At 42.8% G+C, this 15,562-nt stretch overlaps 1 protein-coding gene and 1 non-coding gene across 5 annotated transcripts; both read right to left on the reverse strand.

The window, feature by feature from the left end:
• Positions 1-4,261: 4,261 nt before the first annotated feature.
• On the reverse strand, positions 4,262-4,333 carry trnae-uuc. Its single transcript has one exon. It is a non-coding gene; the product is annotated as a tRNA-Glu (tRNA).
• A 2,466-nt stretch (positions 4,334-6,799) lies between these two features.
• On the reverse strand, positions 6,800-15,557 carry gsr (glutathione reductase). Of its 4 annotated transcripts, XM_042073660.1 has the most exons (14): positions 15,360-15,557; positions 14,651-14,804; positions 13,913-13,939; positions 13,696-13,784; positions 13,179-13,248; positions 12,776-12,923; positions 12,305-12,359; positions 12,091-12,190; positions 11,901-11,987; positions 11,627-11,791; positions 11,430-11,541; positions 10,759-10,890; positions 7,829-7,962; positions 6,800-7,485 (listed from the first exon to the last, which is right to left on the reverse strand). In XM_042073660.1, the coding sequence occupies exons 1-14, from the start codon at positions 15,410-15,412 to the stop codon at positions 7,336-7,338; spliced, it is 1,476 nt and encodes a 491-aa protein (XP_041929594.1). In that variant the 5' UTR covers positions 15,413-15,557; the 3' UTR covers positions 6,800-7,335. The 4 variants fall into 4 exon arrangements, with proteins under 4 accessions (XP_041929594.1, XP_041929595.1, XP_041929593.1 ...); XM_042073661.1 differs by lacking the exon at positions 14,651-14,804 and having other exon boundaries at positions 15,360-15,490; XM_042073659.1 differs by lacking the exon at positions 15,360-15,557 and having other exon boundaries at positions 14,651-15,011.
• Between the last annotated feature and the right edge of the window lie 5 nt (positions 15,558-15,562).

The following is a 15,562-nucleotide window of genomic DNA, read 5'->3' on the forward strand; positions in this document are numbered from 1 at the left end:
ACATCACAGAGCCGAGGACCCGGGCCACCTCCCCGCGCGAGGGTGGCGGCGCCGACTGCGCCGAGATACCGGAGGAGCTGAAACTCAGGTGACAAAGCCCCGAGTGTTGAAACTGACACAAAGAGAAGAAGGAACTGCACGCAGCAGTTCCCCCTCACGGTCGTGCTAAAGAGAAACGGTCAGCCACGAAAAAAACATAAAATTCTCAGTAGAATGGAGGAAGTAACTCTTTATGAGGACATGTCCGTAGTTCCGTTACTTAGGAGGATACTTCGTGTTTCTGTCAAATGATCAAATAATCAGATAGATATAAAAGAATAAATAAAATATCAAATAATCAGATAGATAGATAGATACTTTATTGATCCCCATGGGGAAATTCAAATAAGATTAAAAAAATCTATGAACCAACTGAAATGGAAAGGTTCCAGGGTTTAGCATACTCCATAAGCATATGTTCAAGTAGGTTGTTGTGTAGTGTCCTTTAAGCTAGATAGATAGAGATAGATAGATAGATAGATAGATAGATAGATAGATAGATAGATAGATACATACTTTATTGATCCCCAAGGGATCAATTAGCTAACACTAATCTTTCTATGGAGTCCTGTTTAACAAGACGCAGTTCCTGTTTGCATAGTTCACTTGAGGCTAAAGGCATACTGGTATTACACATACCATATGAATACATTAGTAGCACCACCTAGTGGTCGTGTACTGAGCCTATAGAAAAACTAGTTATCCTCCAGTTAACATCTACATACAAAGCTCAGCTCTCAGCACAGAGTCGTGAAAGCAGATTTATACGTAAAAAGGGAGAGCTCAGGCTGAGACGCATGGGTCTCCATATAGCAGCTAAATAGAGGCTGTTAAAACAGGCCTTGAGGAGTGCAGACTAATCAATACCACACCATTAGGGTGGCTAAACAGAGGCGGAGATTCGCTGAAGACAGCACTCATCACCAGGAACACGAGCGGTTTGGATTTGCCTTTTTTTTCTTGTCGAGTAGTGGTCATACACTCCACGGCTACTGAAGACTCGAAGCCACACAACACACTGATGGTGTCGTCATGGTCAGGGATGTAGTGGAGGCTAAACGCAAGTTAATGCAGTTTACCCACCTCTGAAATTTCAGAAATAGTTTATCCACCTCTGATTAGAGTTTATCCACCTCTCAAAAGAGTTTATTCACCAATTACAACTTTTAACATTTACACTGTGTTATCCACAATCACAATATGTACACTCATCAACACTCTAGGAACCAGTTAATACCACTTGTATTGTTATAAACATTGGACAGTACCTCCACCATCATCAAACATGTTCTGAATGCCTTTTCTAAAAATCCGATACCGCATGGCACAGTCCACCTTACCATGATCACAGAATTCATAGTTTATCCACCTCTTATTTTACCACTACATCCCTGGTCATGGTCACACACTGAGTGGCAGGGACTCCTCTCCTCCACTGGTTGTCCTCACAGTGAGGCTTGTCCTGGGAGAAAGGGCCCAGAGGAACCACCATTTTGTCATCTGAACCTCAGATGGCCTTTGTGCCTTTGTCAAATCTTTCCAGCAACAAAGTTCAAAGGCGGAACAGGGTCAATGAACATCAAGACACACACACACACAGAATGATAGAGAAAGGGAGTGTAAGAGAGAGAGAGAGAGAGAGAGAGAAAGAGAGAGAGTCAGAGAGAGAGAGAGATGATGAGAGAAAGATGAACAAGAGAGACAAGAATGGTGATGGAAAGAGAGGACTACAAGGATTTTTCCGAGGAGAGAAAAAAAAGCCTTCCACTTGCAACAGCTTACAGAACAGCCATGCCACGGAGGCGTATTTAGAAGCTCTTCTGGAGGATAATTGGTTTCAGAAGACAGAAATTTCCATCTATCTGTGGGCCTCTGGGAGACTGAGTGGGTTGAGGCAGGAGGGGGTCTGGGGCAGAGCCAGCTGATTTCCTCCCTCTGTGGATGGGCAAAGCAGAGCAACGCCGAAAAAAACTCCCACAGCAAGGGACCACGAGTATTCCCAAGCCTGCCCCTCCCAGACCACGGAGAGGACTCGCAGAGTAATGGCATTTTTCAGCTAGCGCATCCCAAATGGCCGGCATCCTAGTCCCCCCCAAACCAGCCCCAAAAATGTAAACATCTGGCAAACATTTAGATAGGCAGCAGATGGGGTCGAGCGCACATCACGTAATTTGAGATCACAGTTGTTGCTCAAGACAAACTATACACAGTGGAGTCCGCGAGCCAAAAAGAGACACTTTGGCAACACAGTCATATGATAGAGAGTGGTCACCAAAAACAAAAGCTGTTTTCAGAGTGACTGTCGCTAACCACAGAGGAAAGGGCACTGGTCAGAGTCATACAAAAGCATGATAGGGCCTATGGACAAGCAATACACACGTACACACACACACACACACATGCAGGGAAAAAATTGTGTAATATTATGACATACATCATGTTACATCGGAAAGCTAATTCAGACACTAACATGTCTGGTAGGGCCTACAGTCTAAAGTCGAAAACCTCATTAACTCTTGGCTCAGAACTCTCAGAAAGGAAACCAGCTGGGTAGCAGCTTGTTAACACTCCGGAGCACAAATGCACATTTTACAGTCCCGCCATACCAGGCGAATAGACTCACCTCACACAATGCCTGTGTGTGTGTGTGTGTGTGTGTGTGTGTGTGTGTGTGTGTGTGTGTGTGTGTGTGGAGAGAGAGGAGGAACAAGTCACCGGTCACATGCCGACCATCATCACAGCAGCAAGACACCCAGCTAAATGGAAGAGCTAGCCTTGTAATAGTGCAATGGGTCAGCTCCTGCAGACTCGTTGTCACATTTCCCCGTGACTAGCTACATCATCGTTGTCATCATCATTATCGTTAACTGTGAACAACCAATAACGCGGGTCTTGGTTGATCTTGAATGAACAGAGCCTTTAGGCTAACAGAGTGAAGGAAAATACTGTCTCTATTAATTATGGATATTCTGGGAAACTGTAGCCTAGTAGGATGTAACATAAAAAGTTGAATAGTTCTGATAGTTCAGTCAGAAATAAAGTTGTTTTAAACTATGTTTTAAAAAGTTGGACTATTGACACATAGGGTAGCCTACAATTTTTACGCGATAAACAAGAACGTTCACGAACAGGACAAAGGACTTTCTGAAGCTTGCTATAAAACAATAATAACGGCTTACCAGTTTTGCCTTGACGTGCACTTATGTGCCTTGTGTTTCATGAGGTATAAAATACCCAATATCTTGAAGTGATTCACCACTGGATACAGAGCAACTATTGATGCTTTCTGATGCTGTTCCTGGACATTTCATAAGCATCCTCCAGAAGTATCCAACGCGTCTTGCTCCCGACGCAGTATGTTATACTCCCAAAACGTCAGAATAGACTCTTCCACAGAACACGCCAGCTGTCTGTAGCCGCTGGCTTCACTACTTTCTCGTGCCTGACAAGGTTACACTGTTTTCGGTAAAAGCCGAGGTATGGGGAATTCCTAGCAGTCACATTTTCCCTTGAAACGATTGGCCAGTTCCTGCTTACCCACTTAGGGAGTAGTGGTGTGCTTCACAAAGTAGGAACAAGAACACAAAAACAGTCGCACAAGGTTGGGGGTGAACAATCGATAGGTAGCCTAGTCCGCAAGATGTTGTCATAAACAAATAAAACATGAAATTCCAGTTTGTAACTGGTCAATAACTTTTCGAGTGTTTTAGCCCGTTTCAATGCATTACACAAATCTGTTAAAATATGCTATTTAAAGGTGTCCTGTTTTGGTTATGAGATCAACACAACATAGACCCACGATGACGCCCATGACTTTTATCTCTAGGCGATCAGAAAGCAAAGGCTAGGCTACGTCGTTACACACTTGCGCAAAAATGGAGACGGTCCCTAATCTTATCAACATTTTCCTCCCCGCCCATTCGTCAACGGAGGAGTGGGATATTGGTATATTGCCTATTTGGGGAATTCTCCTACACTATGAAAATAATGAAATAAGATTAAACAAAACAAAAATCAAGCTGTCCCTTTAATGCAAAGCGGAAAAAGACCACATTACATGACAACGCTTTGCCGCATGCTGTTAAAATGCTTACGTAGTCTAAACCTGCCCATATGGGCTACATTGTCCATATCTAGGGAAGGCTTCTAAGCGCATGTTTCTTAAAGTGACAATCAAATGTTCCATTTGTGGTTATTTTCGGGTGTGTGCAAAAACAAGTGCTTCCCATACCGGGAGTCGAACCCGGGCCGCCTGGGTGAAAACCAGGAATCCTAACCGCTAGACCATATGGGAGGTAGCAAACCTGCATGACGAATGCCATACAATATTATCAACTACTGACATTGTGGCCATAAACATTCAGAAAGAGACTTGGCAGCCTAATCGCGTGACTCAGAACTGCCAATATAATATTGGGAAATTCTCAATTATTCTCAATCTATTTCAAAGCGACGCGATTATTTGCCGTAGGTCATGTGTTGGGTTAGCTGTTGGTCTTGGAACTTGTAATATGGGAAATAGGGAATGCAAATGAATGAAACAAAGATGTTGTGCCATTTAGTTCGTCTTCCGTCCAAAGTAGGCTTGTAATGGGATTTATTTTCTACAACTGCCTCGTGTGCTGCTATCATTTAACTGCAATTGCGAGCACTCGACTAGCCCTCAATTAAATAAATTGGTCAACGCGCTAACAACGATCCGCTTGGCCCGAGTTCGGCCACCCTAGTGCACATGTCAATTTGCAACTTTGTAATTCATTACCGAATAGGCTACGTTCTGTAGCAATGCGATTCTTTAGCGCACCCCTGCGATAGAAATCGTCATTGCAGGATGCACTCCGCTAAGGCTACATTCCACTTGTGACAGAAAATCCATAGTTCACATCAGGACGGAAATGTTTCCACGTTTTTCAGCGCGTTCTAGTGATTTACCCTTTTTTCTAATTCTTAAAAGCACCAAAAAGAAGTTGACCAAGATCATACAATATTTCATTATTTAAAGTAGGCCTACAATAGCCTGCAGATTTCACTGTAGTCTATTCTATTTACACCTGATGGTTTCATATATATATAATATATAACATTTATTTAAATGAAATAAAGTAATGGGGCTTTTTGTACATATTAGATGAGAGAAAAACAATATGTCAGGCCCAACTTTATAGGGGGAGCATTTATACCGCCAAACACCAACTAATTAGAGAGCTTTAGTTCGGCTGTTTCTGGACCAAGGCTGACTATATTTTCCAATACATCACACCAATCCTCCTTCCACTACAGCAGTGGCTAGCCTCAAATGTGTGTGTCTGTTGCACGTGTCGTTTACTGCTGCCCTGGTGTGCATAATGCTCCTCTGTATAGCATCATACCTTTCAATCACTTTGTTCATTCTCTCCCCTCCCTTCTAACACCCTAGAGGTGCTCACCTAGAGGACTTGCATGACCACAAATCACTTTGTTAAGAGTCTACGTGCACTCACAGTCTCTACCAGTTACAAAGGTATGTCGACTCCACTGTTTTAATGTCAGGTTTGTCCTCAATTCTACAGTCCTTAATTCTGGCAGGAGATTTTGTTCAAATGTAAACCATCAAATTCACCTCTCACTACAAAGGGTATGCTATGAAGCCAGTAACTGTAACAGTTACTAGCTTACCCAGGTAACATCAGGAGTGGATATAGCCTCTTCTCTTAAAGAGCTTGCTGTTTGAGTTTGCTGCCAGTGTTTGTCAAGTGTTGTGTTACGTGTGTTTTTCTTATTTTTGTTATCTCACTCATCTATATGCTTTCTCTGTATATTGAATAAAAAACAACATCATAATAATAATAAAAGGTAACACCAGGAGTAACCACTAATCTCAAATCAACAGGTCTCTTCATGTAGTATAACATTATTTTAGAGATCAGTGATTACTGTTGAAGTTACCGTGGGTAAACGAGTAACCTCACTCCGTAATAGGCCTCAGCTCTCCTGAAGCAAGTTGTTGATTCACTGGAGTAGTTCGGGGGGGCATTCCAAATATGCGGTCTAGTGGCAAACCTGAGTGGCAAACCTTTGGCAGTGTACCTGCTAAACCTCCTAATATTGGAACCCTGTGGGGTATACCACGAAGTAAGGTCACTGGCTTACCCAGGTAACTTCAGGTGAAGCTAACTGCTAACAGGTGTAACTAACTGCTGATCTTCAAACAACACGTCACTTTAGAATCAATAGCCGCTCAGTGCAGTGCTTTTGGAGATCAGCAGTTATTCTCATAGTTACCCAGGTTAGCCAGTTTCACAGGCAGGGCTCTTCTAGTAGGAGATGTACCACATACTCTTAGTTAAAGGTACAGTCAGCGATTGCATATCTTGTTGCATATGTTTATGTTTAAATTTCTTGGCAGACGCTTTTGTTCAAAACAACATACATTATATTTTAACCAAGGACCAAACAAAACACACCAGAGGTAGCTCACCCCTCCCTTCAGTATTCCTACAGAAACTCCACAGAGGGGTTTTGTTACAAAGACCTATTTTTTTTACAGTGTACTCACAGGATGGGCAGCTAGTGGATCATGAGGAGACGTTCAGTGACTGACAAACAGTGTTATGGGCTTGAAATTGTGTATGATCACTGACCTCCCTTTAACTTATCGGGGTTAGTCACTAAATCATGTACTTGGAATGATTGAGTGTCAAGACTGTATATGGACAATGGAGTTGAACAGTGTATGGTAATATTAATTGAAGGTACTATAAATAAAATGAATAGGTCTGAATTGAACAACAAATTAGAAATTTAATTTTTCAGATCTATAACAATACAAAACACGTCAACAAGGTACAACTGTTTACTAAAAATTCCAGATTTATTAAAATAATAAATGTACAACACATTTGGTGAAATGGTGACCAAGCTGAAGCAGGGTCCTGTTTGTAATTTTGTAAAGAAGCGCTAGGTAGTTGAATGTGCGAACACCAGAGTTGGGAAATTTACACCGCTTTCTCTGCGACCACTTGACAGATCACTGCCTAAGCAAGTCCACTTCATATACACTGGAGTTTGTAATGGTTCAAATCCGAGAAACCGGCTCTGGAGCAGCCTACACCGGCACTTCATTCTTTTGGTCCATCCAGATGTCTCTCAATGCTTATATACGAGAAGTACAACACAAGACTAAGTCACAGTGGTACCTTATGGTCAAACAGTAGCATAGAAAGTGCGTGTAAATATCCCCTTTCCCATAGTCTGTTGTGTTTTCTTTTATATACCAGCAGGGCAGTGCATAGAAAGAAGGCACTGATGGTCTTGAGATTAGCGCATGGTCACCAGCTCCTCTGAGGAGGTGGGGTGGATGGCAATGGTGTTGTCGAAGTCCGCTTTGGTGGCGCCCATCCTGATCGCAACAGCGAAGCCCTGCAGCATCTCATCACAGCCAAGGCCCTGCATGTGGAGGCCAACCACCTGAGAGGAAGGAGAGAGAGAGAGAGAGAGAGAGAGAGAAGACAAAAACAAACACAAAAAGAGTAAAGTGGTGCAAAATAACTGAAGTAAACCAGCACAGAAATCAAATTCAACATGAGCTGGTGCACTAACACCAACATGTTTGAAATGGCAGCACACAGTCTGAGAGTTCAGTTTTCGCATTGTCATTGGTGCAGAGGCCTATCCCACATGCCACCTTAGATACGGATGGACTCGGTGACTGCGCGTGGGCAGTCAGTCATCCACCAAACAACTTGTAGCTCAAGTTTACTCATGTCAGCCAGAACTGGTCTGGGTACTGCTCAGTCAGACTTGGCCATACCTTCTCCTCCTTGCCCACGCAGATAAGCTTCATGGCGCACTGAGTCTTGCGGGTGGTGACGGCATGGTACATGGGCGTGAATGAGGTTTGGTAGGTCTTCAGATTCTCCTTCCCCCAGCTTTTGATGGCCTCCTCTGCAACAGCATGCAAGGGAGAATGTAAGGTGTCAATTAAAGTGGAGCAAGTTATACCTCTAGTCCGTCTTCATCACAATGTTCAAAACAGCTCCCACAATATGCCAAAGCAGTAGTATGAGCATCTTAAACGTGTTATATGTTAACATGGTCATATGTTGACTTCTCTCTTAAACCTACAGTGCTGCTTGAAAGTTTGTAAACCCTCATGGTCAGTTGCTTTTCACAAAAAAAAAAAAAAATCAAAATTTAAGGAACATCCAAACCCCAATTTGTAAAGCTGACCTTCCAAATAATAGACAAAGAAAATAAAGCTTTATAGTTTCATTATATATTCAACAAAAGTGGTTTAGTTCACAAAAAATCTAAATATGATGAAATATGGATCATGTAGTTCATTTCTTGTAGCACATCCTTTTGCAACCACTACTTCAACCAAAAGCCTTCTGTACCCATTAACCAGTGTCTCACATCTGGTTCTGCGGATTTTTGCCTACTCTTCCTTGCAGGACTCAGCCAGTGGAGAGAGGTTGGAGGGTCACCTGGCATGCACTGCCCGCTACAGATCTAGCCAAAACATTTCTATTGAATTAAGGTCGGTACATTGACTAGGCCAATCCAGAGTATGAATTATTTTTATCTTAAGCCATTCCTTGGCCATTTTGCTTGAATGCTTATTGGGTCATTGTCTTGTAAAATCCATTTCCTCCCTACCTCATCTACCTGACTGACATGAGGTTCAGATCAAGAAATTGTCGATAGGCCTGAGAATTCATGGTTTCCTGGATGATATGGAGTCGTCTAGGTCCAGAGGCAGAAAAACAGCCCCACACCTCCACATTTCCACCACCATGCTTCACTGTTGAGAGGAGGTCTTTTTCTTGGTTTACAGAGTTGGCTTTCCTCCAAACATGGCGATTCGACTTGTGACCAGATAATTCTATTTTGGACTCACCTGTCCAGAGAATGGACTTCCAGAAGGCCAGAAGTTGAATCGGGCAGTTTTGTTATCTCGAGAGCAGAGGCTTCCTTCTAGCAATCCTCCCATGAACGTCATGTATGTTCCAGTTTCGTCTGATTGTAGATGCATGTTGATTTATTCCAGATGCTGCCAGAGGTCTGTAACTCTCTAGAAGTGATTTGTGGGTTGTCTTTTATCAAATTCATTATCTTTCTGGTGCATCTGGCTTATACTTTTGATGGGCATCCACTTCTAGAAAATGTTGCTGTGATGTTGAATACCCTCCATTTGCATTTACCTACTTGACCTTACCAATGCAGCTGAGGGTTCACTTACTTTTACAGATACATTAATTCCATGTTTCATAAATGTTTTGGTTTCTCACGGAATTCCCTCTAAACAAGGCCATGCATTTCAAATATACACACCTGGCAGTTCATATTTAAAAACTGGTCATCATAAAATAAGAAAATCATGGTAAAACTACAGAAAACTCCCAACTGTTCAAGGGGTTCACATTCTTTCAAGCAGCACTGTAGGTTTTCCTGTAACTGAAACCCTCCAAACACAATGTCACATTAATCAAAAAGGAAACAATTCCAGGTTTAGCATCCTGTTGGAACATATCTCCATAGGTAGACTTCTTTATTTGATGCACATAAACAGTCTTTACCGCCAACTCTACAATCACCACACACTTTTATCATTGGCTCCTATCATCCACCACGCCATTCATCTGTAAGACTGCGGATTACAACTGATTCGGCAGCAAAAGCACCACACCAAGGTACACCCTTTTCATCTAGGCAATAGCTATTATATGAGAGGCTGGTAAAGCATCTTGGTCTTAACCGTTGACATTTGCAAAAAACCTTGCACCATGAACAAACTTTACAGATTGACTATATTCTAGTAAAATAAACTTTACTTCAGGTTTAAATGAACCGTAACTTTACTGTTTAAAAGAAGGGGAGCTCTTGTGCATGTAGCCTAATGATTAACTCAAGAGTCAGTGTGTTTCATCAGCTTCATTCAGGTGTGGTTAACCTAGTTTTTTTAAAAGGAGCATGCGTGGTTTTACTAAATTCAACAATTAGCAGTTCACCAGTACAGTATAAATACAATCATTTGGAGGAGAATGAACACCTCTACAGACAGGGGGCTGCAAACTCCTGGCAGCAGGGGTTTACAAATGGTAGCAGTCAGAGTATTATACTGACCATCACATTGCCATACAATGTCCTTTGTTGTGCTCTACACACAAAAAGGCACAACGCACTTTCTGAAGTAAAAAAAAAGTGTTGACTATACTGTACAAAAGTGCTCCCTTGGACAAGACATTTTAAAATTCAACGGACAGTTGACGACCGTTAAACGGATTTTGCAATTAAAACAATGACATAACACTGCTTTTTGATAATTCAATGGTAAGCTTCCAACACAAAGTCAGTTCCTTGCTGGATCAGAATGCAAAGCTTCCTTTAGACTAATCCTATTTATTCAGTGTGCCTCTTTCCAACTAATTCCATTTAATCCGACTGAAACTGCGGTTGAACCCCATTATCTAGTCATCATTATTCATCTCCAGCCAATTAGAACGACTGTTCTGAAGTCCCTTGTATTTCCTGATGCCATAGACAAGTTTCTCAAGTTCATAAGGAGCCTTTTTTTACTAACACCCGAGTCAGTCAGATACTTTATAGCTTCTGGTTCAAGGACCTGGTTCAATAGTCCATTTGTTCCATTCAAAAGGGGCATCTTGAGAAGAACCTAGTGGGCCAAGAGTAAAGATCACACTACATAGATTTTTTCAAAAATGCACAGGCTGAACTCACCCTCTGTGAGTCCCACGGTGCCTATAGGTGGGTGGGCGAACACCACGGTGGGAATGTTGCTGTAGTCCACTTTAGACTCTGGCTTGTTTTCAAAGAGTCGATGGGCAAGCTTTCGGCCCGCGGCGATAGCAACTGGCCACACAGAGAGGAACAGGTGTGAAACACACTGACAGACAGCAAGAAAACGTCACGATACCATGCAATGGAGATAACATCACATCTTGGCATCTACTATGAGTAACAGGCAACGGTGAAGATCAGTTTTTTTTTTTTAAATATTGAGCTGAGCTTTGAGACTTGTGTCTCATGCAGGCAGTGTGAATGCCCTAACCAGTTAACAGGGCTGCCAGAATGAAAATCATGACGTTCTGCTGCCACACACACACACTCACTGTATCTAGTGTAAAACAGGCTTGATGCCAACAATCCTACTACCTGAGCTACATTTTTATTACAAATGTATTTACTGATGTAGTGAATCATCATTTACAAAGTGTGCTAATACTACTGATGATGCTGCAACTACTTTGACTTCCAGTACTGATAACTCCAATAACAACCACAGCAGCAATTTAGCATGGGGAATTTGGGTCATAAATAGTCTCCCTAAAGACAATAATGTGGAAGTAGAACTATTCACTCATTATCACTGGTGGAGAAGGTCAAATTACCAGGAGTAAGGAGGGCCTTGCCGCAAACATCTCCAACCGCGTAGATTCCTTGACGGGTGGTGTTTTGAAATTCATCCACCACAATGTGACCCTTCTCATCGACCTCCACACCCTGTTGGGCAAATATGGAAGTCCATCAACTGTGCTTCACAGACCAGAACATGTTCTGTTTAAGAATGTTGTCTAAACCATATTACCATATGACTGATGTGGAGTCCATTAGTGTTAGGCTCTCTGCCTATAGCCCAGAGAAAGCAGTCCACTTCATCAATGACCCCGATCTTGTCCTCTTCCTTTTTCTCTGGGTCTCTGGTGACCAGTGTGACCTCCAGACCTTGGTTCATTTTCCTGACTGACTTCACCTATCACACATCACTTACCAATTAGCAAGCATTAGGGCGCGAGAGAGGGAGGTCTCAAGGTCAAGGCACTGTAAGGTTCTAGGAGGAAATGGGAGTTAATAATATCTACCTGTGTGTTCCTCCACAATTCAATCCCAGCATTTTCCAACTCTCTGGTGCAACTTGCGCTTATGAAGGAATCAAAGTTCCTCAATACCTAGCGAAAAAGACAAAATTAAAAAGTTAATCAAAAACAGTGAACTTTACGTTGTGCCTTATGAGAGAAAACATGGAACTCACATGTAAAAGAGGGTTCTTACCTCACCCTGTCGAATGATGACTGATGTCTTGGACCCCAAAGTGGAGAGGATGCCAGCCATCTCCACAGCAATATACCCAGCCCCCACAATAACACTGCGTCTACAGGGACAGGGACGGACAAAGCTCAGCAGATGACACAGCCACTAAGTTCTGAGAAACAACGTTTACACAATACAAATACAAATCTTAGCACAGCCCTGTTCTGTGACTCACTTTGGAAGGGTATCAAGTTCAAAGAAACCATCACTGGTGATGCCAAGATTCGCACCTATGAAAAGAAAACACAAAAAAGGCTCTACTGACCAGACTCTTTCAGTTTCCTGAATGATCTTATCAACCAGATTTGCACAAAGGTAACAATAGCAAACAAGGAAGCACACTAGTCATTTTCAAGTAGTGAGTGTTAAAAACATGCGAGGTGGCATATATTGTTGCTATGATACTTTTTATTTAGCTAAATCGCTAGCTCCCTGACTTAGCTAAGACAGGCAGCTAAGCAACAACCCATTGTTGAAAAAAAATGGCACCTTAAGTTTTACTATTTGTAACTTTCAGCACCTTGTGGTTTTAGAAGCCTTGCTTTTTTTTGTGCTTGCGCCCCACTTTTATAAACGTGAGGCATATTGCAATGCCCCCGCCCCCCCCCCCCCCCAAAAAAAATGGGAAAACCCACTGGCACCTCACCTGGGATGTCATTGTCGCTGAGGACAGACGGTCGGCCTCCTGTGGCAATGAGAATGTGTGGTGCTGTATACTTCTTCCCATTGACCTCTACTGTGGGTTCAGGGTCGTCAGTGAAGGATGCAAGGCCATGGATGGACTCAATGTTTGCCTAGAGCAGGAAGACATAACACCTCCAAGTCACATTGACCATCAATAGCACAATCATCAACATCAACCATTGTTTACTCAGGGGAGATTGACTGAGCATTAAGCTCTTTTACACCAATGTTCTGAATTTACATTCAAACAACAACAATCAAATAAAAAACAATAACTAAAAAAAGAGTATGGAAATGAAAATGAGCCAAAATGAAAAATAACAATGTTTAGGTGCCTCAAAATTGAGACAACACAAAGGTCTTGCCTTGTCGAGATTCCCCTGATAGATCTGATTTAGTCGACCAACGTAAGCATCCCTCTTGCTTTTGAGCATGCTGTGGGCACACAGAATAACACATTTCAATTGAATTCCCTTATCAGTTGCATTTGTCACTATCTTCAGTGGAGAGGCTATGGTCAGCTTCAGGGAGCAAACAAGCTTTGACTCCACCTCTAAGTCTGTTATCACTCCAGATCACCTTGAGTTACACTTGAAGGGTGTGGAATGCTTAGCTCAGACAAACTCATTTAAAAAGCAACAACAGAGCCTTAGTCCATGAGTAAAACCATCCATCCTGTTGCAATCTGAACTTCCCTAAAGAGGTAACATTACATTGTGCAAGCAGTGAATAACAAAGCTCTGTTACCAACTGACGTGCCATCGCCGCCGCCACCACCACCACCACCACCACCACCCTCTCCTCCGCACACATACAAACTCAACTTGACCAAACATGACTGAAGTGCAGCACTGTCGGTCTCAGTGGTGTCAGCTTACTTACTGCCAGCTGAACTGAGCGTTGCCACCAAGGTAACCATAGTCCGCTCGGTCATGAGCTACCTCTGCATGCACAGCCGCATTCCACATTACCTGTCCATACAGCAAGAGGCAAGGTCAGCGATCAGTCCAGTCATGTTAGGTACATTTCAAGGATTAGGGCTGTGTATTTAAAGATGGGTGCACACAATAGAAGAATAGAATAGGAGCGACATCACTACCTTCTTGGGGACGCAGCCCACGTTCACCTAAAACCAAAAATGACATACCATTATACATTTATTTACATAAACAAATCCTACAAAACAACTATTTAAGTAAAAATAACTTGGATTCAAATATGTACTGATCATGTATGTAAGTAAGGGGTTGCATACGTTAGTAGAAAAATAGTGTGGAAAAATAATGTGATAACACTAACTGCAACCAAGTTAAACACCAGCTGTCTAAGGTATGAAAATTCCCAAATCTCTCAAGAAAAGAAAAACTCCCTCCCACCCACATAAGTTAACACCATGCCCAGCTTTGAAGAAGTGGGTTAGCCTATTGCAAAACGATCCTAATTTCTTCATAGAATTTTGCAGAACCATGTCCAATCCGAAACTCTGTTTGACATCATAGACTACGGCAACCATCGATAGTAGGGTACAGTTTACATTAGCTACTCTGAAGCAGAGACGGTACGCTGGAGCGGTGCCCACTGCTTTTAAACTCTGACAAACCACAACATTGCGCACAAAAAAACACGCCACAAAAAGAGCGTAATCTGGAGGCTTCGCAATGCACTGGACTAGGCTACATGTGACATTTGCGAAGAACCACCGCGGCCAATATATGTTGGAAAAACTATACTGCCTTGGCAGAACTCTCGCGCTGATGTTTCGGCGCAACAAGTAGGACAAGCAGGCTTTTCATAGATCACATAGCATGTTGCTGTAACCAGGATAACGTCTACTCACGCAGGTACCTCCAAGTTTGTGACTCTCGATCACGGCGGTGGAAGCCCCCAACTCCGCCGCCCTCCGGGCACCGGCCAGCCCCCCAGATCCACCGCCTATGACCAGAAAATCGAACCGGGTGACCGTGTCAGAAGCCATGGTCCGACTGAGAAGTCTACAAGAGGGTGAAAGCGATCGCCGGAGTGTAAGGAGTGACACTTGCACTCGAGTAAACTGTATTATAATAGCCATAACCAGGAAGCGCACAGCACCGGACGCAGTTGTTTAGACTAATGGGAGGGACATTCCAATGAGTGATGCTGAAAGCCAGTGCTTAGTCATTGTGAATTGCAACAATAGTGTGTAAATCCCAGAAACAGTTTTAACAATAGTCATGGTGATGTTAGTGGCCTACTGTCCATTAGGCTTGTATGACTCCCGCATCCATATGGCCGGTGAGACATGAAATAGTTTACAGAAACACTGTTTCAGGTGTAAGCGCGTATAATGACATTTGATTCGACCAGCAGGGGAGCAAGGGCAACCATGTCACTTTTCAGAGAAGCTGGTGTTTCTGGAAACCATTTAACATGTGCTCTGAATTTTAATACCAAACTGTCACCGTGAGTCACAAATGATCACAAAATGACTTTAAAAATGCACTGGCAATCCAATCAGGTTATGGGACAGTAACGCACACGTTTGCCTTACAGGCAGGAAATGCACTCACCGACAAAGTGTCGCTATGTTTACGCTGAATGCGGAAAACGCATTTCGGTACATCTTTTCAGCTTGCTCTGTGAGCAAACTCCCTTTGGACTGGCAACTTTATCTCAAGTGCTCAAGTTGTAACATTTCATATACAACTGACTTCCCAATACGTTTTCCCTTCTCATGTACGCTGCATAACAACATGAGAACCAGCTGCTTTAT

Source organism: Alosa sapidissima, chromosome 20 (assembly GCF_018492685.1).
Source record: "Alosa sapidissima isolate fAloSap1 chromosome 20, fAloSap1.pri, whole genome shotgun sequence".
Lineage (NCBI taxonomy): Eukaryota > Metazoa > Chordata > Actinopteri > Clupeiformes > Clupeidae > Alosa > Alosa sapidissima.